Source organism: Vipera ursinii (assembly GCF_947247035.1).
Source record: "Vipera ursinii genome assembly, chromosome: 3".
NCBI classification, from domain to species: domain Eukaryota; kingdom Metazoa; phylum Chordata; class Lepidosauria; order Squamata; family Viperidae; genus Vipera; species Vipera ursinii.
Window position 1 is genome coordinate 190,964,645 of NC_139516.1, and position 24,890 is coordinate 190,989,534.

Here is a 24,890-nt window from a genome sequence, read left to right on the forward strand (position 1 = left end):
CCTTCCCAAACTCAAGAGGCCTAACCTGAAATGATGAAAAAAAAAAAAGCACAAGTAAACGTGAAATTTTTGTTTTTGAATGTGATGGACAGAATTCTGACCAGATTTATTGAGAGGTTGATCGAGTTCATGGTAGCAAGATCTGGTACTTTGCTGAAGAAAATCACTTAAATTACATTGAACGCATGTTAATTAAGATCAACAAAAATGGCAAGTGCTGGGAGATTATATTGGTAAAGTGGGGTCTGGCTCAGCAATGTGCCACCCCAGATGTTATTCTGGGGTCTGTGCTTGAGGGTGAACTTGAATTAAAAATCCTCCCAGTTCTTTTGCAACGTTAACAGCCTAAGGCTCAGTTACCAGGGTTGGATGAGGTGAGAGGAAAAGTGGGAGGAGTGCAGATTTAGAGATAACTGCTAAATCTAATTGTACAAAGCTGATCCATGAGATTGGAAACCTTGTATTTAAAGAGGCTTGCCACTACTACCTTGCCTAGCCCTGTCAGCTATCATTTCAGCTGTTTGGGCAGAGGGGAGTTTCCCACTTGGTCTCCAATCCCATGGATCAAATCTATACAATTTGAGATGTGGCAAACAATTAGATGGCCTATGGCATTTAAATACATTGAGATGCTTGGGGGGGGGGGGGGACCCATTTTGAAAAAAAGCTACCTCACTGCCAAGGCAGAATATCTGTAGAAAACTTCCAGGAATTAAAGGATGTCTCCTGTGGCATTTTTGGCATCTTAATCCATTCTGCAAGATTTGTATCAAGGCAAAAGATGGAATACTAACTTTAAATAGAAACTCTTTAAACATATGTAGCATGTTTTATGCTATGGTTAGATCACAAGAAGGAGCCTTAAGCTTAAAAATCTTAAGAAATTTGCAAAAAGTATTTGAAAATTTAAAATAGCTAATTTATTTTTGTGTTGAAAAGAATACCAAATACAGACTCTGGTTTATATTTGGAAAACAACATTTTGTGATTTGGAAGAACACATAAGCAGTAATTATTTTTACCACAAATATATGAATGATATTGTGTACTTCATCTGTCAGGTTTAGAAGTTCCTTAATGGAATAGAATGAAACATTGCCTGATTTTCCGAGAGGGTCAACTTACCTTAAATCCTTTCTGCTTCTATAAGAATGTTTTCTTCCTGTAAAGCAGCTTTTAAATGAGCCATCTATGCTTCTCTTAAGCAGCAATTCAGTTCCTTTTCATATGTTAAAATTGACTGACTATATGCCATCAAGTTGGTATTGGCTCTTAATGATCTCATAGATTTAATCCAGGAAGATGTGTTCCCAACCTGGTTCTTCATATGTTGTCAAATTATCCTAAAATTCAGTTGGGACTCCTTCAGTCATTGTGTAAATTTTTTTTTAAATGTTTAAAATATTTTCCTGCCCTTTTAATATTTCCTTTTCTGGGGAGCTGACTTTCCTCACCCATGATAATCCTCAAGTTGCTATGATGGTCCAGATTATGAGAACTGAAATCCAATGTATCTAAAATGTATCAGGCTAGGAGGGACAGTGCTATAAAAGCCTAAAATTCTTGATTGTCATACTGCATTTGAGAATCCAACTACAGTACTTGGTTTTGGTGCTATGAATTATGCTGCTGTGCTAAAATTCCTACCGGTAGTATTGACATACTACCCCAGTTAGCTCTGAACCAAACTCTTTTGGTAAAACTAAAAAAACATAGTCCCAACTAACATTGGAAAAGAGGCAGCTCTTATCAGCAAGAAAGGCATGTGGAAGAGTAAGAATCCCTTTCCAAGGAGAAACAAAGCAGCTCATCCACCAGGAAAACTTGTACTATAAAAGGCCTCTGAGGTGGCATCCTCATTTCAGTTGATATCCCATCTCTGTATTTCTAACAGGAATCTCAAAGTAATCATCAAAACCATTTTTAAAATAATCAGACTACAGTCTTATTATAAATACATATCTTAAAAGGTATTGCAGTTCTATATAATGATCTTAGATAAAGGATCAGCCCAAACGCGAAAAACCTGAGGCACACTTTCCAAGTACTGGAATTTTCATCAGACAACATACTGTGGGAAGTCAGCTCCCCAGAGAAGGAAATATTATAAGGGCAGAAAAATATATTTCCTAAAAAGATACTGAAGAACCAGGAAAGCGTGCCCAGTTTTCTTACTAGTCCCAGGTCTCCTTCCCCCAAGCAGAAAACCAGTTCTACAGACCTGCAAATGTAAACCATCAGGAAGCTTGGAGCTAGAAGCTTAGGAAGACAAAGATCTAAAATCTACATACCCCACCCAAAGACAGGACACAATAGGTTTAACTCATCAAAATACCAGAAAAGGCACACTCAGACTGAGGTCAAAAGTTCATGACACAGGAAATAGCCTCAAACAGGAACAGGAAGCAACTCCAAACAAAAGGATCCAGAGGGTATAAAAACCTACTCCCTACATGTGGTCGGTTCCTTCTTTTCTGCCAGCCATCTTCCTGTCTGGTTCTCCTCTCCAATAAACTACAACCTTCTTCCCAAAGCAGTTGCCATGTTTATTCCCAGCTTGGATGAACCACGATGAAGACCTTTCTTCAAGCAATATTATTTAAAGCAAAAAAATGGAGCAGAAAGGATTTTAAAGAACATGGACTTATTCATGGACCAAATCAAGAAATGATTAAATAAAAGAGGTAGCAGAAACATGAATAAACTAGGTTGAGGTGCCATGTTGTTTTCAAGTGGCAACTAAACCTGTTAGAATAAACATAATGGCAGATCCCTCCATTTTTAAAAATGCACACTTCAGTTGTTAACTTGGAAACTTAGGCAAAATGTGCATACCGGTAATTCAAATTGTGTCTCTGCTGCCATCTTTTGGTCAATTAATAAACATTCCAAAGTCAAGTTGCCAAAACGTGGGTGAGGGCTGCCAGGTCATCCTACCAGTTTGACCAATCAGACTTGAAAGATTCTATTCTTATTGCCAATTTCAATAATGATAGTCTTGTCTTCCTGTGGACTTGATTTCCTAGTCTGATTTAGGCCAAGTCTGCAACGCTATTCAATAGGCTTATGTTAATTACAGCGTGTGTGTGTGGATGGATGGATAGACAGACAGTAAGCGCATTGGAGATGAGGTAAGTTTAGTGATATTACAAAACAGTAGCTGATTGAAGGCTTCCTTTTTTGAGGAGGAGATACTGTCTGAAAGCTATTTTCTTTAGTTGCTATTGAGCAGTTTTGCTTCCCAATATTATTGCCAACTTTTAGTGTGCTAATCTGCATTCTTGTGTCTAAATGTTTTATAGTTGAGCCTGGCGTTATAGTAGGGAGCAAATTAATACAATTTTCTGATAAAAACAATATGGCCCACAGTATTGTTTTTGCTTCTTGGACACATGCTTACTCTCTTAGATGGCAAAATATAATTCTTCAGTTTACCATCATAGTTTCCAAACAAGAAAATACAGAGGATTTTTAAAAAATCCATGAAGAGGGATTCTGAGCAGCCACTTGTGAAAAACAACATTCCTACATTGGAAAGACACTACTGCATGCTGTCGATTGATACTTGTCTGCAGCCAAAAAAAGAATATGAGCATGCATATAAGATTTGTTATTACAGTCCTATAACATCTCCAAGCATATTCAGGATGTATCATTTAATTTAATTTCATGTATTAGGAAGAACTAGTTCTTTTCACTATTTTTTAGATTTTATGTATTTCTTGCTGCACAACAGTACTGGTAATATTTTGGGTTTTGGCAACAATTTCCAGTACTAATTTTTAGCTTTCCTTATCAGTGTGGTCCTTATCCACACAGGTAATCCTTGACTTATAACCATTTATTTTAGTGACTCTTCAAAGTTCAAACGGCACTGAAAAAAGTGACTTATGGCTGGTTTTCACACTTAAAACCACAAACAGCATTCTCATAGTCATATGATTAAAATTTAGGGGCTTGGCAAATGGCTTGTATTTCTGACAGTTGGTCTGTTCCAGGGTCATGTGATCATAGCTGGCTTCCAACAAGCAAAGTCAATGGGTGAAGTCAGATTCACTTAACAACTATGGCACAAAAGGTCATAAAATGGAGTGCGACTCACTTAACAACTGGCTTGCTTAGCAGTGGAAATTTTGGGCTCAGTTGTGGTCATAAGTAGAGGACTATCTGTAACAATACAACCCTATGTATGTCTAAGTAGAAAAAAATTCTGTTGATAATAATGATTAGGGTGACTATTGTCTTGCTATTAGTTTTGCTATAAAACAACTTGGTTTATTTGAGTATCATGCATCAGGATGCAGCGAAAGAAAACCACCTATTGCTGTGTCTCAAATTGAAAAATAGAGGGAATAATATAGTTAATGGCGGGATTCACACACAGAAATCAGCCACTACTGTAAAAAGTCACCGCGAGCCAGTTTTAAATCAGATGCAGACTGTAAAGCTTTGTTATTTATTACCTGCAAATCAGGAATCCTGGCATAGTCCTCTTTTTGAATTCCCATTTCAACAACCTTTTTTTTTCCTTCAGATTTTTCTAAATTTGTTGAAAAACACTAAGCCTTGTATTCGTTGGAAAACACTAAACGGGTATTGATAAATTGCTTCTAGAAAAAGTAGCCAAATCAACACGGATCAGTCAATTGCATCGGCATGATGCTTATTCACTGATAATATACATTTTATGTTATCAGTAAAACAATTAATATTACTGATTTTAATAGTTTTACAGAGTAAATTATAAGACATTCTGGAACTGTCCAAAGTGGATTGCTTTCCCTTTGGGAAATAGGAGGATGTTAAAATAATGCAAAGTAGACTCTACTTGCACATTTAAAAGTATTAGTTTTATTTATTCTCCAATAAAATCAGTTCCATCTGTAAGTAGATGCTGCTTACAGACAGGCATTTAACAGAATATTTTGTTTATTCCATTCAATCATGTCCAGTTCTCAGAGACTGCCTAGACTTGTTTTTTGGCAAAGTTTTTCAGAAGTGGATTGTCATTGCCTCCTTGCTAGGGGCTGAGAGAGGGTGACTGATCTAAGATCACTCACTTGGCTTCATGTTCAAGACAGGACTAGAACTCATACCCTCCCTATTTCTAGCCTTATGTCTTTACCAAACCAAACTGGCCGTAACAGAAATTAACATTTCATTAATAATTGTGGTGGCATGTAAAATTCTATCAGTTGTTGGATATGCTGTATGTAGTCACCAAATTAGGAACTCTAGTTTTTTGAATATGTACTTCAGTTAATGATATTAGTGTTCTAACCATTTACTAATAATAGCTCAGTATTATATTGATAATGAAGAGATAACTGGGCAATCTTGGCTAATGCTTTATAACTATTTTATTATGCAATATTATTATGCCTACAATTCTATCATAGCTTCAATCACCAAAACCTTTACCTCATCAGAATTTGATACTTCAGTAGCTCTCAGCCTCCTGACCACTGCGAAAGAGTGAAAACTCAATCTTTTGTTAGCCCTGCAAGGTAGATCAGACTACGAATCCAATGTCATAAAGGCCAATACTACTTTTATTGTAAAGCTATAGTAAAAGAATCTTCCAAGTCTAAATGGAAGATTTTATTTTTTATGTTTCCTTTTATCATTCATGAGAACTCAGGAAGGTCTTGTCTAAGATGCTTACTCAAGCAACATCCCTGCCCTGAACTCTGTTCCCCTTTATCTGACTCTTCTTTTGACTCTTCTTTCTCATCCAGGCTTATAAGTCAAGGTCCCTCTGACCTTAGCAAGAAAGTTATAGACAGTAAAAACGACTGGACTAAATAGCAATCACAGAAATATCTTTCAGACAGCAGCGGCTTAATGGCCTTGAAACAGAGATGAGCACCTCCCCCTATAGTCAGCAGTGACAAGTGGAGTAAAACCCACAGGGACCCCTCCTTAACAGCAATCTTTGAACCCCAAATGCTTTCAAATAAATGATTCTTCTTTTGAAAAAGCTTTTTGTTATGTGATTTTGATCAAAAGGTATAAGGGCTAATTTGAAACTGAAGGTTATCGATAATGCAACATTATTTTTAGTCCCAGACTATTAACTTTATGACCGTATATTGTCAATCCATTTCAGTTTTCGGGATACACTTGCTTCCTTTCTATAAATATTTTTTTCCTGAGGCTAGATGATGCCTTGTTGTGCCTTAAAAAGCTTTGAATTATCATATCCCAACTATTAACACAAACACAAAGTGCAGTCCTTATTAAGAGAGACTCGGCATAAAAATTGTGTGTAATGTAGGCTACTAAACCATAGCATTCAATAAAAACCACACACTTGACACTTTCTGTTAATGAGTTTGTATTTGGTACTCTGGGATATACTGTTTGCCATTTCCATGGAAATGGTGAGATTGTGACATCCTTACACAGGAATGATGTCATAAACGGCATGCTGAAGTACAACTAAAGCATCAGGAGCTGGCTCCTTAATGCAATCTTCTGGCCAGGGCTTGCAAGACCAATTTTTTTTCCTGACGGGTGCCCTTTTTCAAAGGCTGTACTCGTACGTGAATATGGTTTAATGCTTACTAATGGCAACTCTCTGTCACGCTTTGGAAACCGTGAGGCGAGATTTAAGACGAAGTGATAGAGAAATAAAAAGGCGTTTAAGACTTTTAGACATGAGTTGCTGCCCTAAGGTCTGCGATGTGCAGACCCACTGCCTCTGTGATATAAATCTCCATCCTCACTGCTGCTGCCTTCTCCATCCTTATCCCCATTGCCTGTGTGACATACTATGTTGCCGTCCCTGTCGGCCGCTCTGCCTCTCAACCTTGGAGCGGAAAGCTATTAGAGCTAAAATAGAAGCTGAGCAAGAACTGGCCAGGTAAGTCTGTTTCCTCTTTCTTCATTTACTAGATCAAGAACCAGTGGGGAATGAAATGAGAATTAATGGTACTAGTTCCATTGGTCATTGAAACAGAGGCTAGGCATTTGTCCTACATGCCTCATATTTGTTCTACGTGTCTCATATTTTTATTTGGGATGAGGTACAGCCTGTTCTCAAGAAAAAGGCTGCCAGTTCAGTGAAAGTGGCAGTGGCTGTTGGTGGGGGCGAGGAGGGTCAGAATGGCATAGCATCATGGCATCACAACACAAGCCCTGCCCTCTCTTTGTATGTGTCATGACATCACATTGAGTCCCAAAGGGTCAGTTGACTTCATCATGCCATGACTCTCTAGACATAATAGGTCATTGGGTTTTCAAGGTTTCTCACAACTATTTGACCAAGGTAGCAAAGAACTATTGCATGTCATGTTGCAAGTTAATGTAAACTACCCAACTATGTATAACTGTTAGGTTTCCCAATTTCACAAATAGAGATGTTACTAGAGATTTAATGATGAGGAATATATTTCTTTGTTTTCCTTCTCAAGGTCTTTGCATTTCTCAATTGATGTATTCCTTGATATTCATGTTTCTATCTTTAGTGCACTGCTAGGTGCCTTTTAACCCATATTATGCAAGAGACACTGAACTATAAATTAGCCATATGACTGGATTTGTACAACTAACTAAAATATAGTTAGCTACAGTTCAGGATAAGGTGATTCTACTAGAAAGAGGCCCTACAGTGCTTATCAATGGGAAATTTGTCACCAGTGGGGAGGGAAATGGTGCCTTCAGATGGAGAGAAATGTTGATCAGAACCACAGAGTGGAGGTACAAGATTATGTAGTTCTGATCCATACTAAGGCCCAGTGCTTTTTTTGTAAAAGAAAAAGGTGCCGGAACTCCCACATGTCACACAACCTGCCTTGCCTACCCTACAAGGTTCCATCCAAAAAAGGTGCCGGAACTCCGTTCTGAGCGTTCTATGAGAAAAAAAGCCCTGCTAAGGCCTAATAGAATCTTATAAATGCTTCTACAACCTCTACATCATAATAAAAAATAGCTTGTCCTAATATGAACGCCTTTAAATAATATTGTGGATAATTGAGGTTCAGTGCACACTTTTCCTAATCTCTGAATTCATGGTGAGTATTTTATGTATTTTATGGGATTTTGAGCTAGTATGAAGAAAAATTCTTCAAGAATACCTGCTGAAGGACAAGAGTGATTTTCCAACCATTGCGAAGAGCATCAGGTTGCAGAAAGTTGAATCAGCTTGGGAAAACCATGGCAAATATGGCTCCTGGTTAAACGGTGTAACACGATGCAACCATTTGTCTACAACAAGGATTCCAGTGGCTGCCTTCTAGCAGCTGAAATCTGATTTGTTTAAAGGCAGACTCATACTGAATACATTTTGGCTGAGCAGTCTTCAATAGCCAAAGTTCTTTTCTTATATTTATGACTATATTTTATTTATTACAAAGATTTGCTTGCTGTTTGATTCAAAATAGATTTACATTCTGAGTCCATGGGAAAAAAAGGCAGAATTTACTGGTACATTTTAAAGGTAGATCCTTCTATTCTGATACCACCATTTTGTCCAAATTTACATATTGCATTAAGCCAACTGGTATGGCAAGAGTGTTGTAGTGAGTATGGCCCAGTGAGCCCGGACAATTGTATATTTAACAAGCCATTCCAATTAGGCACTTGACATCCACATACCAACCAGATTGAAATTGTTAGTTTGAGGTCATACATGACTATATAATTGGAAAGCCCAATGGAAAATAGATATAGATATAAAAGTTTCATTGTGACATGTGTAATACTCATTTGAAAAATGAGAAACGTGATTGAATAAATATTTTAAAAGTCTTCAAGTTTTCTTCATCTCCTGGAAACTTCATGGACAGTTCCATGCAATTATCTTGACAAAATTCCAAAATAGTTTATTAGTGCCTTTTCCAAGATATGTATATAGTTGTTGATAGGGTGCTTTTTAAAAAATGTTTTACCTCTTAGCCTAAATTGTTCTGATACTTCTGAACAAGGTCTCACCTTATCTGAATTAAGGGCCAGTTTATCCTGTTCCACAAATCATACTAACTCTGTGGAGTCCTTGGTGCTTTCTAAACTTGATTGTTTGGTTGCTGATGTTTCATTAACTGACAAACAACCAAGCTAGAGAATACTAAGGAGGTCAACCTGAGCTACATATATTGTTTGTTTTTTACCTTATAATACTATTTCTTTAGCATTAACAAATGCCAGTAGATAGGTTCACATCACACTTAGCATTGTGCAAATAACCAACTTAGCAAAAGAGTATTCTGAAACATGATTTGCATCATACATTTTTCCAATTCTTTTTTAGCATCCTTTGATAATCTTTCAGCATTTCCTAAGCTAGTGCATCCCAATTTTCCCCCTAACAAAATTTGTGTGGATGTTTCTTGTGTATAATCATGTCAGTAATGCCAACACTAATAGAAATTTCACTAATCTGTCATTACTAACCTAAGCAGAATATAGATGAGTTCAACTCTGAAACATTTATTTTAATCTCTACAGCTTAGTTTCCAGCAACATTTGAGATGTATTAACTTCTGCTGCTAAGTAGTGAACTATGTATATCATCAGATTTGAATAGGATATTCTAATATTTAAATTGGTATGTTGCACTCTTATCCTCTTCTTTGTTATAATTGCAGGATTCGAAGAAGGGTTTGTAAAATGATGGCAGCATGTAGTCGCCCAAAGCTTTTAGCTTTAATGGATGTTAAAGGTTTTGACCCAGAAGATATTACAGTGAAAGTGCAAGATGGGAAGGTTAAAGTTTGTGCTGAACATGAAGAAGAAGTTAAGACTTGTAGGGGGAAGGAATACAACTATTCAACTGTCACCAAGGAGATCTGTTTACCACCTGGAATTTGTGAGAATGAAGTAACATACACCATAGGACCGACCAGTCTTGTGAGGATAGAATCACCTTGCTGTCCGCCTCCTTGTTGTCTCCTTGGTCTTCTTTAAACACTGGCCAACCAGCTCTGGTAGCTGTACAGTGTAAGGATGGGACACGCTGGGACCTCATGGAAACGGCATTTTTTCAGCATTGCCCTTTGATCGTGTGTTAGGAAATGTGTAAACTTCTTCCAACAATGACTGTGTTGCACATCAATTGGTTTGACTGTACATTTTTTCAGGGGGGTATGTTATTTGTTCCTTGAAGAATGTATGCTTAGTTGGCAGTTGAAACAGGGATAGAAAATAGTATTTTTTTATTTTTCTTAAGAAAGCTTTAGAGAAGGGAAGTAACTCAATAACCGGACACATACTTTGGCACTTCCATTTAGAAAGGGATTAAATAATGGGGCAGATAAGACTGTATGCCAAAGCCGCTGGACAGTTGCTGCTGGTTAGAACAGAAGGAACTGGACTTAGTGGCAAATAGTCTGACTGAAGGCAACTTAACTTAATTTTTAAACTTGTAGTATAATACAAAGAAACTGGTGCCAAAGCAGCTTTCAATGAAATATGGATACTAGGTATTCCAACCTAGTATTAGAACCTTCAGCCTTTCATGATGATATGCCTTTCGACATTTATTAGGTTTGAAAAGAAATTTGGGGTTCTAGTCCTCTGGCTACCTCCCATGCAGGGCCAGACAGAGTGAAACAACCTCAGAAAGTGCACACTGATGGTTGACATGATGGTGAGGGAGGAAGCTCTGTACATCCCCTGACTTGCCTTGTACCCTCCGCAAGGTATCCTGCTGTTTTAAAAGTGGTAGAAGGGATAATCTATCTCTAGTGTGAAAGTAAAATTTAGCAGCAGTTCCTCTATGGGCTTCCCACTATAACTTCCCCCAGCATCATGTCTTTTGTCTCAAGTCACAAAATGCCTGGGCTGACTTTGCCCTTCTGCATTTGATTTGGTCTCAATCTTCTTAGAGTCCTTTGCCTCATTCCAGGGGTATGTGGCCTTCTGGTAAAGTATCACATGTAACACAGTTCTACATATATCCATGCAGAAGTCAATCCCATTGAGATCAATGGAAGAATTCAGGTAAGTAGTTCAGATTCCAGGCTGTTTTGCCTTATAGCCAGGGGAAAAAGCAGGACAGCAAAAGAAAAAAACACACTTTTGAATCCAAACTTAGCACATTGTTGAATGACAACAAATGAAGAGCATACGTTGGAGGGAATCTTACTCCAGCAGCTGTCATAGTCCATATAAATTAGAGTTTAATTCCCAAAATTAAAGAGCCTTGGTGGAGCAGTGGGCTAATGCCTCCTTAAGTAACACCAGCTGCCTGCAATTAGTGCAGGTTCGCATCCCACCAGGCTCAAGGTTGACTCAGCCTTCCATCCTTCCGAGGTAGGTAAAATGAGGACCCAGATTGTTGGGGGCAATTAAGCTGACTTTGTAATAATGCCGCTTGGGGTGTGTGTAAAAGCCCTAATAAGCAGGCATATACATAGAATGAAGGCTACTGCTAAGCTTGTAAGCCGCCCTGAGTCTTCGGAGAAGGGCGGGATATAAATGGAATTAAAAAAAAAAAATTCCCCAGCCATCATTACCAGTTGGAGAATGAGAATTGGGGCCTACACACATTGCCATGGAATTAGAATGCAGAATTCCAGTAAAGTATTTTATAGTAACATTTTATGTTTTTTTAAAAAATCTCACTTGAAGCATGTTTAAATTTGGTGCTAAAATACCCCCCCTGCAATCCACATAAAATAGGATTGATCTATCTGGCAGAATCACTGCTTATGCAAAGAGCATTTCTATAGAAATAATTTATCTTATTTCCAGATAATATTTAACTTATAGGATGTCCGTATACAGTGTATCACATAGTTTGCTAAATATAATAACAAGGCAGCCTTGTTCTGCAATTTTATACAAGATAAATTTAGTTTTTTTTAAAAAAAATCTGCCCAATTTCCATCACTCGTCCATGGTATTGATTTTCTGATATTTTCATCATATGTTTTTAGTGGTGTATTTTTTCCCCTCTATATAGTATCCCACACTTCTGATTTCTCCAATCTTGTCACCTCTTATCACGGAGATCAGAAATATACATCCTGAAGACTCAGAGCTAGACCAAAGCCTTAAGTGACCCTTAGGGGCCTCTAAATTTTTTTGCCAAATTGTTATTCTTGTTTACAACAGAAATTAATATAATTGTGTCTGACAAGGGAAGTAGATCAGCTGCAAACAATACATAAATGGTAACAAACAGATCAAATAGATGAAATCACATACATAAATGGTAACAAACACAGGCCAAATAGATGAAAATGGGAAATTGATTGAGCAACCTAAAGCCTGTGCCAAATGCTGGTCAAAAGGTAGTGGGTGGTATGTGGCTGTTCTAGGGATGAATGTTAAATAGATAAAAGCTGAGACTAGAGCAGGGGTAGGCAACCTTGGCTTTTTTATGACTCGTGGACTTCAATTCTCAGAATTCCTGAGCCAGCACACTGGCTGAGGAATTCTGGGAGTTGAAGTCCACATGTCATAAAAGGGCCAAGTTTGATGATCCCTGCCCTATGTCGTGAGAGATGTTTACACTATTTTTATGTACACAGGTGGTAATTCATTGTGAACTATCCTAAATCAGCTTCAGTATCTTAAGGTGCACAGATGCTTTGTTCAGTACTAGCAAATGTTTCAGCATAGATAATTGTGGTTTATAGATACCCTCATCAAACTTCAGCTGATCTTCCAGTTTTCACAAAAATAAAAGACTTTGAGGGATATTTGATAACATTACCACTAGGTGGCATGTATTTGTATAATCGGGTAGGCAACCTCGGCTCTTTTATGACTCATGGACTTCAACTCCCAGAATTCCTGAGTCAGCTGACTCAGGAATTCTGGGAGTTGAAGTCCATGAGTCATAAAAGAGCCGAGGTTGCCTACCCCTGGATAGATTAAGCACCACTCTATATTTTCAGACATGTGAAAATTTTACCTTCATATACATGAGTCATTTTGGTGTACTGGTTAAAGCATTAAACGAGAATCAAGAAAGCATCAGTTCTGATCCTACTTTAGGCAAGAAGCCAGCTGGGTGACCTTAAGCTTTCACTCTCTCTTAGTCCTAAGAAAGCAAGTTACTTCTGAAAAATCTTCTGAAGAAAACAGCAGGGACTTATTGAGATTGAGCCATGTACAAACATCCCCCCCTCCAAACCATATACATAGGTTTGCATGTATGTATAGTTGCAATTGTGTGGATGTTCTCCCATTCCAATCCAACTACTGTGTGGCTGCTTTAATGGGCTCTTTTTTGGACAAAGTGAGGACAAAAATGAGAGGAAATCCCAATGTTAGACCTACTCGAGTCTTGGAGAAAGGACAGGATAGAGCTGCAAAAAATAAATAAAATGTGCACTCATGGCAAATAGAGATTTTTTGGAACCTTTCGTAACCAAAACAGCACCATCCAAACAAAATGGAAGATGTTGCAACAGGATTCTCCAGGGATAAACACAGGATTGAAAAATGAAAAGGGGATTTCCAAACAGCTTGATGAGTGTTGAGTCTTCTCAGACTCAGACAAACCTAACAAGTGCAGTAGGGGTTGGAGTCTAGGGAAGAAAGTATGAAATATTCTAAGAAAGAAGATCCTGAGTGGGAAATAGTAGAATGGAGACAGGAATTGGAGTAAGAGTCTAGATGCAACTATGGACAGTGAGTCATCTGAAATTTAATCATTTTGCTGCCATCTTATTTAAACTTGCTTTTGAGGTAGTAGATCTGGATTGCCTTTTGAGGAAGTAGTGCTGGCTTAGGTTGGTGGATCCTATTTGGTTCTAACAAAGTCTATTCTAGGGGATAGTTGAGAGAAAGGCTGACCACTCTGTCAATGACCTCGTTGAGGCATGGAACAAGAAAGAACATGACAGAGTGGCTGGTAGATGACCCAGTGTCCTGTGGTTCCAATTAATACTCTGATGCCCTTTGAGGACTTTGGGCAGTTATTCATAGACAAGAATTGTTTGAATTTGATTTGAACTTAATGTCAGGTTCAGCAATAACATACATTGGGTAACCACTTCATTGGCTATTAACATCTATCCAAATCAGTTCTGATATTTGTAATCTAAGAAACTAGCTAAAGTTTATGAACCTCTTTGTATTATTACTTCCATCTTAGTTTTCCCCCCAGACTTATAGCTTATAGCTCCATAGATTTTGTCTTGCCAGTGATCTCTCAGATTAACACCTCTGTTTTGCAGATAAATGTCCTTTCCACCTACAGGGAGCTAGTAATTAGATTCTTTCTTTTTAAAAAACTTGTTTTTGATCCAAGAAAAAAACTTGTTTTGATCCAGTTGCAGTTCATTACATTGTTTTGACTATTACTATTGATGTGTAATAATTTAAAGAAACAATAACCTCACAACAGAGCAGACAAAAACTACAAGTATTACATTCATCTTTCAGTAAATATAAATGTGAGGAACTCTCCAGCTGCCTTGCATTCTTTTCTACCTTTTATGCACCACAACTTCCTCCACTCTATGGACAATTAAGCAATGTTTTTATTCTTTAATATTTGTCTAGCAATATTATAATGATGCACCGCTGGACACATGTCAAAAACCTATTCCATAGTCTTGGCTTACAAAGAAAAATACCGCCTTAGTGAAGAGGCCAATGCCAAAGAGACAGAGAGGTTTTAGAAAGGGGAGAGGAACTCAAAGCAAACATGAGAGCTAAGAGAGAAATTCATTAAATACAACATCACTTTGGCAATGTAGATTATTCCAAAATGAGGAATATATTAAGGATAATGGATATGTACAGAAAAGTACAGAGCTAATCTTGAAAAAGGAATGCAAGAACATTCGTTAAAAATTGGCTCTGCTCTGGGAAGGAAGAGAGGATTAGAAAGAAACACAAGATATCCCTCCTTGATCATCTTTGGTGTAATATACAGGGTAGAAGGAAACTTTGTCAGATTTTCAAAACTCTGATAATATACCCTACAAGAAAAAAGTACCATTCCTGGAACCCCTCTTGTGTCTGCTTCCTGATATGACATACCTAAAAGGACGAACAGTGTGCCAGAAAGTTTGCTTATTCTTCTAATGTATATTTGCAATTAACAATGGTAAGAACTTAATTTAGTGAAACAGACTAGTCCAGAATGGAGAAAAAAGTGAAAAAAATGCATATTGTCTGCACATCTTTTTAACTTGCAGAGTAAATGTATCATAAACAAATGGTAAGATTGGAAAAAAATTATAACCTGAATCAAAACTGGAAGTTGGAACACTAATTGTTTGAGATTGCCAGATTCAATAAGATTGTTAACTGGAATTAGGTAGGAGAAATAATTATAACCCGAAAATGTTAGACATTAAAAATGTAAAGGTAAATTAAGCCTATATCCTTAGTGAATTTGCAGTTAATTGTTCTCTTGATTTCTTGTTAAATTCTCAATTTTCCTATACTAGCAAAACTTTCTACGTTGGCCAATATCAGAGCAATTGAAGCATTGTTGATAATGTTTATAAATTGCTTACGATCATTTAAGTATTCTTTAGCTAGACTCAACTTTCATTTCTCCATTTATAATGTATTGTAATGCCATTACTGAGAATAATATGAGCATTGTGATTATTGGCATTTTTATTAAAAATAGTTGTTATAGTTTAGACTTGAATAGCTATATTAAAATGGATTTAGATGGCATGCTACGTTTTTCTACTTAATGTCACAATAATTTTCTCTATTATATGTTAATAGAAATCTAGCCAGAAAGTGATAGTGAACTGAACAATATACTAGTCTTCATTAATCAGCAAAACAACAAAGAAAAATCACCTAGATAACAAATATTATTTCCTGGCAGTTTTATTGAATTATATAAGCCACAATTTGGGGAGGGGTGATATAACAGACTATTTCACTAAGCTTTGTTGACAAACTGTGACTTGCACAAGATAGAATTGCACTGATGGATTTGCATAAGATAGAATTGCACTGACCTATGATTTATTGAACAATTATATGTTTATACACCAGTCATAAGCCATGACTTAGAACAAATTGTGAATACATGGAATTTGGTAGCGTATATAGAAACCTATCATTTCTGCTTTAATTGCACTATAATTAATAGAGAACTGAAAATATTTTCAAAATCATATATTGCAGGATGAAAAGGACAGATATCACCCACAAGCTAAATATTTGGCTATGAAAGCCAAGGATTCATTTTGGAAAATAAAAAGTTTCAGAAGAATTTGTAATTGGCTGGGTCAACTGTGATGCTTGCCAATTCCCTGTTACTTATAAGCCTCATGGAACACCAAATGCAGGACTGCCCTTGTAAGATATTTATATTTGTCATGTGTCAACATGTCTGAACATTTTAAAAATAACCCTACAAGCTTGCTAAGGATGCATTTGATATATGACTCAGATTTCCAAAGTTCAAGTATTTAGAATATTTAAAATATGTGATTTCTGATTCAGAAGCATCACAATGGTCCTGTTCAAGAGCTTTTGACCCAAAGCAAAAAACATTTGCTGTTGATTTATGGTTCTCCTTTCTGAAGAAATGGTTCCAGGAAGTGATGGTGGGAGAAATCTAACCAGAGACTTCTACTCAGTCGATTGCTTTTCTCTCGTTTTTAACATCTACATGAAACCACTGGGGGAAATCATCTGGTCAGCACAGGATTCAGCATCACCTATATGCTGATCCCAGTTCTACATCTCATTCCCCAGGCTGAACAGGCAATAAGGTTCTTAGAGCTATCAGGATCTGGATGGGGGAGGGAAAGACTGTGGCTGGATCACTCCAAGACAAAGTGGTGTTGGGTTTCTGGGCCCACCAATTCCAGGGAAATTCCATCTCTGACTCTTCTGACAGGTGGTCCACAGTCTGGGACTTTTTCTAGACTTACAGCTCTTATTTGAGGAGCAGGGGACAGCTGTGGCTAGGACAGTACTGTTAAATCTTGTATGCCAATTGTGACCATTTGTGGTCTGGGAAGCCACGCTTATAGCCACTTATGCCCAAACTACTTCTCATTTTGACTACCTAAACATACAATACATGGAGCTGCCCTTGAACAATATTTGGAAGCTACAACTACTATAAAACATGGCAACCAGGACATTAATGGGTTTGTCCTGATAAACCTAGGTGACCCCACTTCTTTGGGAGATCACAACCTTGCCCTTTCGGGACATATGTCATGGGTACAAAAGAGGGGCTTGCACCATACCACTATTTTTGTCATTCTATCATCTTACACCATGTTATTTGTTGCTAGATATTTTTATTATTTATTTATAAAATTTATAGGACACCCATCTTACCTCAAGGTAACCATGGGCAGCTTATTATAACTTATTTATATTATAGCTTATTTATATCCCATTATTTTAAGTGCTCAAGACTCAAAGGAAAATTTAAAGGTCATTGTTAGAAGCAATCATGCAAAAAATCTTTATATATAATATCTTCTTAGCAATTTACAAAAGTTCAGTTAAGTTCAGAACACTTCAAATAGTGTCACACTGAATTTCAATATCAATTTTTAAATAAAATATAAAAAACAGAGCACATGGTATATTAAAGAAAATTACATTTATTGTAAACAAGTATAAAGTACATAAGAAATATTGTGCAAAATCTTTAGTCACAAAATAGATATTACAATACTCTCTATAATTTTATATTTATTCAGTATAGTAAGATAATTGAAAAAATGATGGCAAAATCATTGTATACACATCTAGGACTGATGACTTGACTTTGCTTCATAAGCAATCCATCATTTTCCAATTTTATGTCATTTTAAATTATATCTATAACATATAAAGGTCAATCATACTTCTATTGTAACCTATTGTAGAGAAATTTCAGGAAGTAACATAGCACACTGCTTTTGTTCTTCCTGGAGAATAAAGCTTTTGTAACTCTTAAATTATCCTTTAAACAAAGTGCACTGTATCAAGGTTTTAATGATATAGAAATTTAAATGTATAAAAGAAACACACAATTTAAACACACAAGTAACAAAATATGCTGAAGTACAGCTAACAGTACTAACTGTGATGCTTTCAAAGTAGTAAAAATTTGCCTTTAGAATAATCCAGCCATAAAATACTTTTCTCAATGATATACTTAACTTATACAGAATAGCTAAATTAGCCACACTTTATATACCAGGAAATGAAATACATACACTTAATCTCAGGAAGTTGATAACCATATTTCCATCATCATTCATAACTGAGAAAAGAGCAAGTATATCTACTTAAAAGTTTCAGCATTCTAGTATTACTGAAATTTATCCCTGATTCTGTACCATAAACTGAGATTCTATATTTTGTTTGCAACAGTGTTGAAAACATTCCCACATCCTAATGTCTGCATCTCTCTCTAGTTCATACCCAGCTGCAGAGGACACAAGAATAACTCTTTGCAGAACTGGCATTGACATTTCCGTGTCATCTTTCTCCAAGCACTCCAAGCACAAAATGCCTGCTATCCTATACACTACACCCAAGGTATACAGGTAGCCACTGCCTCTGTTTCAATGCTATGCCAATCTGATATTGTAGAAACACCGACTTATTCTGCAATGTTTTTTCACATTACCATTGGTACCTAGTTGTACAGTGGGGGAAAAAAAGCTGAACAGCCTCTTTAGACAAAGTTATTTCATTGATCAGCCCCAGAAGTATGTGGTGTAACAATATCATTTAGTTTGCTCACTTCCATCTGCCAGTTTGGTAATTTTTTGGCTGACAAATGGCGACGTGCATGTTTTGTTAAATGGTCACTCCTCATGAATCGTCGACTGCACATCGGGCAGGCAAATTTTTTCTCTCCTGTATGTGTTCTGCGATGGCGAGATAATTCGTCAGAACGGGCAAATCTCCTCTCACAGCCTTTCCAACTGCAGCTGAATGGCTTTTCTCCTAAAATACAAAACGAAGAATTAATGGCACACGTGGGGTTTTTTATTATTAGCAAGGGAGAAACTTTTATTAATACCAGAGAACAAGTAAAATAGAAAAAAAAATTTGAAAAGTAATAATGGTAGTCATATCACAACCCAAGCAAAATATTATGTGCCATCTACTGTATTCTTATAGTTCCATATAATCAAAATATAAATTATAATTCATGTTTCCAAGTTAGACCTTGCAGATCTTCTTTTAAGTTAAATCATATTTTAGTAACTGTAAAGGTTGACATTAGCGATTTTATTCTGAGCAGAAGAAATCTAACTTTCAAATTATAAATCTGACACGTTCCTTATCTTCAAGTGATACTTTCCTTCCTTGTTACCAGTTTCTCATAAAAACATATAAACCAAAACATTTGGAAACAGTTGCATAGGTGAATAACAGCAAATCTCCCCATCATGTTAATTTAATTTTTTTCACACAACTCCATAGCTTACCTGTATGTGTTCTAACATGTGCCTTTAAATGGGAGCTTTTGAAATATGTTTTTCCACAGCCCAGGTAATTACAAACATGGCTTCTTGTTCTGAGAGAGTCAACAGACGGAGTGATCTTTGTGGCAGGAGGGGCCAAACCTGGAGCAGGAGCAATAGGGGATAGTCTGGTGCTGTGAGGACTGGTCACCGGAGCCTTGGCATTCTGCACAACAGTCTGTGGCACTACAAACATAACTGCTGGTTTGGGAAATTGAGTTCCCATGAGGACCATTGGATGACAAACGTTTGATGGCAACCGACCACAAGGAGTGTTAGATACTATTGCTGTCACAACCGAGTTGTTAGCAGACAATGGAACCATCTGGCAAACCAATGGCATAGAAGAGACACCTCCTATTTGCACAGAAGATGGAGGGGCTACTTGTGAAGACCAAGGAACAAGAGAGGTATCAAGTACAGTGTGCTGGAAAGGCACTGGGCTCATGGCCTGTAATGGACTTTTGGATTCTTGTATGGTTGACGGCTTATCTTCAGAAAATGCAGTATTCAGCAATATGCTTTTACAAGATAAATTTTGTTTTTCTTCTGTATTGCCTTCTGAATGTGATTTTGTATTGCCATTCTGGTTTGCTTCCCCCATGTTATCATCATACTTCCTAACATGGTCTGTTCTTGCTGGACAGGTTATGCTACTGCAAAGCTGAGCATCTGCTGTATGGCGAATGACACTGGTTGCCTGAGCTCTCAATATTCTTGGCACTGGAACATTTTGGGTCTCTTTAGGAGATGCTGTAAAGACTTGGTCAGAAAGATCCGGACATGGCTTGTTCTGTACACAAGGTGGTGCTGATGTTGCTGGATGAACTGCCTGAGACATTTCAAGGTCAGCAGAAGGGCTGTAGGGTGGAGTTAAACACTGAACAAAAGAAAGCAAAGAGTAGTGAGCTATTTATGAGGACTTGGATTTCTGCAGATTTTAGCTTTTAACTGCGAGATGCTTATCTTAGAATAAGTGCCAATAAACTACGCAGAGCACAGCAGTAAGCTGTAAATTAGTAATTTATAACAGAATAAAACTTACAAAAGCCGGTATTGTACGAAAATCAGCAGGAGGTAGCAAGTTGTCTTCAAATTCCTCAGATGTATCTGAAGCTGGTGTCATTGGCCTCCGTTCAGCATACTTTTTGAAGTCTGATTTCCAACTGCAGCTCATGGACATGAGAGCTTCCACTGCTTCAAAAGCACTCTTTTCATTGGTATAGTTCCAATAACACTTCCTGAGGCACTGCTTTTTAGCTATCATCTCCATTCCTTCTTCCTAAGGGGGGGAGAGAATGGAACAGTTTTCAGTTATTAAGTAACACAAAGGTATTGATCAACTAAACTGATTAAAAATGCAAAACCTGCCAAAAAGTCACAAAAATGAATTATATAAAGAACAACAGTAAGTTCCAGTCCAAATTTATTTTTTCTATCCTTAAGATTTATTTTAGGATGTACAAACATAGTAATCACAACGTAACAATTGTGTCTCTACTTTCTTTAAAACCAACACAATCAGGAACTCAAATAAATCCCTTTGATTGCAAAATATTTAGAAGCTCAATTAGCAAGGCTGTTAAGTGTTGGCCCCAGGTTTTGTTGTGTTTTTCAGCTATGATGTACATGTCAAAATATGAATGCTTCTCCATTTTACCAGATACTTCAGCAAGGTTCAATTCATAGATGAGAAAGACTGTACATAAAAACATAAACTAAACACACAGGTTGGCTTTCCATAATATCCTAGTGGTTGATTACTTTTGTTATTCAGTATATTCTCTAAATACAGCCAGTATACAGTGGCAACCCTCGCAGTCAAATTAATTTACTAAATGATTTAGTTAACCATTGGACAAGCACCTCATACAACCACTAATTGGTTAGTCACTAACCGATTAGATTCATGTGACAGTGCCAAATTTAGCCAACCACGTTATTCTATTTCTACAACATATGCAACTTAGTTTAAGTTCATATACCCTGGCCAAAATGGAACATGGCTAATTTAGCTTCAGCTTAGCTTATTATGAGAATCCTGCACTGTTTAGGGCCCATCTTGGTTGTTTTTTGCTCCGGGTCCTAGTATGTCCCTAAGAGTCTTGCTTTCTTCTCCATGTGAACACCTGCCCTATGGAAGAGCCCTAGACTTTTCACAAGCAATTGAAGACTTGGTTGTACCCTTGGACCACAATGCTAAGTGAACCACACTGGCTGACTTGTTTGATCATGGTTTGTAGTTTTGTTACTGCGCGTGAATATGAATGTTTTGAGACCCTGGGTATTTGTAACATTTTCAGTTACTTTAACAAATTGTATTCCGTTGTGATTTGGTCTTATTTTTCTATGTGCTACCTAGAAGCAGTGCTGTCAGATAAGCAGCCAAACAAATTGCTTAAATAAATGCAACAACGTTCAATTTTTTGCTACCCTCAAGTGGTGGTTTAAATGTTTGCAGTCCCACACTGTATTTCTACTGTTTATGCTGTAGGATATCAGTTGTGGCTTATTCAACTCACATTTTTCTAACGTGCAAAAGTGGCCAAGTTTTGTGTTTGGTTTGCCTTAAAGCAGTGTATCTCAACATTGGCAAATCTAGGAATTGAAGTCCACACATCTTAAAAGTTGCTGCAGTTGATAAATAATGTTTATTATTGGTGGAGCAGTGGGCTAATGCCTCAAGTAACACCAGCTGCCTGCAATTAGTGCAGGTTCGCATCCCACCAGGCTCAAGGTTGACTCAAGCCTTCCATCCTTCCGAGGTAGGTAAAATGAGGACCCAGATTGTTGGGGGCAATTAAGCTGACTTTGCAATAATGCCGCTTGGGGTGTGTGTGTGAAAAGCCCTAATAAGCAGGCATATACATAGAATGAAGGCTACTGCTAAGTTTGTAAGCCGCCCTGAGTCTTCGGAGAAGGGCGGGATATAAATGGAATTAAAATAAAAAAATAAAAAAATAAACGCAACCAGGATTTCATTCGTAGTATCTGTCGACGCTTTCCTTTCCAGAAAGTGAAAAGACGTACATAATCAGAATACTTCCGAAAGTGGTTTTGTTTCCCCTAGACCAGGGGTAGGCAACCTCGGCTCTTTTATGACTCATGGACTTCAACTCCCAGAATTCCTGAGCCAGCTATGCTGGCTCAGGAATTCTGGGAGTTGAAGTCCATGAGTCATAAAAGAGCCGAGGTTGCCTAGCCCTGCCCTAGACTGAGCGACTCTGACCGCCCGGCTACTGCAATTTTTCAGCGCCTACGCGACAGAAAGGTTATTTTCACATTGGAAACTCCGGAGGGAAGCAGCTTGCCAGCAGAGGCCGCTGAGCAAGTCAGGCTGGTGGGGTGGGGTGGGGGAATTCGAGGCCAGGGAGTTCCTCGCTGGCAGCCGGATCTTGGAAGCGAGCCACGTTCACCTCAGAGCGCCTCCGACGTGACTCACCCGTCCCTCCAAACAGCTCGGCCCCCTCCTTCCAGGGCGGCCCCCCTCCTCCTCCCATTGGCTCCTCGGGGCAGGCCGCGCGGGCTGGGATTGGCTGGCCCCGCCCGAAAAAGCGGGTGGAGACATGTGAAGAAAGCGTGATCGGGGGCTGCTCTTCGGCGTCGGGGAACGTGAACCGGGCTTTGCCGCGCGCCGACCTTTCACCCACTTCTCTGCGGCCTCTTCTCTCCTCTTCCCCTCGCCCCTCCCCCCCACGCCTGCTATCCTCAGGTCGCTCCCACGCCTGCAGGCAAAGCCGGGTGGGCGGGTTGGCAGGCTCGCCGGAGCAGGGCGGCATCCCGCCTTCCGAGAAAGGCTCCAATACCAGGGCGCGGCGCGACGGGCAGACCTTGGCCTCTTGAGGCCCCGCCGCCCACCTTCTTCCCGCGCCAGCCCGATTGGCTCCACAGCCGCAGGGTCCCCCCCCCCCCCCCACGTACAGCGAGGGGAAGGCGCTTCGAGAGGCCGCGGACGGTGGAAGCTGCCCGCTCGCCTCGCTGCACGAGCGCAGGGCTCCAGGGTTGGGGGCAATTAAGCTGACTTTGTAATAATGCCGCTTGGGGTGTGTGTGTGAAAGCCCTAATAAGCAGGCATATACATAGAATGAAGGCTACTGCTAAGCTTGTAAGCCGCCCTGAGTCTTCGGAGAAGGGCGGGATATTATTATTATATTATTAAATAAAATAAATAAATATAAATGGAATTAAAATAAATAAATAAATACTGAGGATGGGGGGGGGAGAAGGAGCCGCTCTGGGAGCGAACATTCCCGCCAAGGCCGGTCAGAAGAAGAGGCGGAAATGCGAGCGAGGGGAAGCTCCTGGCCAGGCGTTGAGTTCCCTGCCTCACGCCGCCCCCGCCAGGAGTGGCGCTTCCTGACCCGTTTCGACCTCCCCGTCTAGAGCCAGAGCCGCCCCCGGCTTTCCCCTCTTGCTTTCCGGTTTCCCGCTTGGACTCGGCACCCGCACTGACTTCACGGCCCTTTCCTCCCCCTTCAGCGAGGCTCTTTCCAGCGACTGCACACCCTTGCCCAGCGCCGTCTCTGCCCGCCTTCGCTTCCCCGGTGTAGCCCTTCCAGCTACCATCGTGTCTTTTCCGCGCGCCCCCCCCTCCGCCCAGTTCCTTAAATTAGCTAACCTCTCAGCTAAGCGCCTTTCCCTTCTCCCCATCCTCGTCCCTCAAGAGTGTCCCGCCCCGCCGAAGCCTAACTGCCCTCCAGCGCAAGATACCCATTTTCCCTCACGCCTTCTCCAAGGGCTCCTCATTGGAGCCCTTGGAGGCTCCCTCTCTTTTCCCCAACCTCCAATTTCTAGCAAAGTTTGCTCGTCGGTCCGTTGCCGATTCCAATAGGTTACCTAGCAACGCTTGTGCTCCTTTCCCTTGCACCCCGTTTTGCGGCCCGCTCGCCCTTCGTCCAAAATCGATCACTTTTTAATAGCCGAGCGTTCATCCTGGGAGCTCTTGACCCTGCAAGACTCTCCCCCAGGGATCTGGCATGCATGCCGCCTCCCTCTCCCCTTCGAGGGGGCAGCTCACGCTCCCTTCTCCCTCCCTCCCCGCGAGACCCCGTTTCCTTTTACGCGCCTCGCACGGAAGCACACGTAGCCTTTTTTCTGAACTGCTTTCCTGAGCAGATTTAGCTTTTTCCATCTCTCCGCACTCAGGAGAAGATTTTTTCCCATCGGGGCTTATTTATCCCGCCTCGATAAGCGATTTTTTTCCTCCCCCCCCCCCCGAGCTGTCCAGATCCGTACTTACGGTGTGCTGGAAAGCAGACTCTCCAAAATTTAGCATGACTCGTGATGGCAAGCCTGCAGCGTTAGGCGGTGGACGGATGCTAAAAGAGCGGGCTGCCGTTGTTGACAAGCCCCGTCCCCCCCTCCCCGCCTCAGGCGCTCCGCTTGGCGCTTGCCTTTATTTTGCTCTTTTTGTTCGCGGGCAGCTCCCCATTCAGGTAGCTTCTCCCCAGCTTAGCGTCGACGAAGGCGGGCGCGGACCCGGCCAATCGCCTTCAAAGGTGTGTGAAGCTCGGGCCAATCGGC

The 24,890-nt window shown here is 39.5% G+C and overlaps 2 protein-coding genes across 3 annotated transcripts; one reads left to right on the top strand and one right to left on the bottom strand.

The window, feature by feature from the left end:
• Positions 1–6,569: 6,569 nt before the first annotated feature.
• On the top strand, positions 6,570–16,082 carry ODF1 (outer dense fiber of sperm tails 1; the record flags this gene model as incomplete). Of its 2 annotated transcripts, XM_083359193.1 has the most annotated exons (3): positions 6,570–6,865; positions 9,588–9,939; positions 16,060–16,082. In XM_083359193.1, the coding sequence occupies 2 exons, from the start codon at positions 6,570–6,572 to the stop codon at positions 9,904–9,906; spliced, it is 615 nt and encodes a 204-aa protein (XP_083215319.1). In that variant the 3' UTR covers positions 9,907–9,939; positions 16,060–16,082. The 2 variants fall into 2 exon arrangements, with proteins under 2 accessions (XP_083215319.1, XP_083215318.1); XM_083359192.1 differs by lacking the exon at positions 16,060–16,082 and having other exon boundaries at positions 9,588–10,023.
• Positions 16,083–17,484: 1,402 nt separating this feature from the next.
• KLF10 (KLF transcription factor 10) lies at positions 17,485–24,785 on the bottom strand. The gene is made up of 4 exons (XM_083360187.1): positions 24,607–24,785; positions 20,413–20,649; positions 19,332–20,247; positions 17,485–18,843 (listed from the first exon to the last, which is right to left on the bottom strand). Exons 1-4 carry the CDS (start codon positions 24,640–24,642, stop codon positions 18,584–18,586), a joined length of 1,449 nt encoding a protein of 482 aa, XP_083216313.1. The 5' UTR covers positions 24,643–24,785; the 3' UTR covers positions 17,485–18,583.
• Positions 24,786–24,890: the final 105 nt, after the last annotated feature.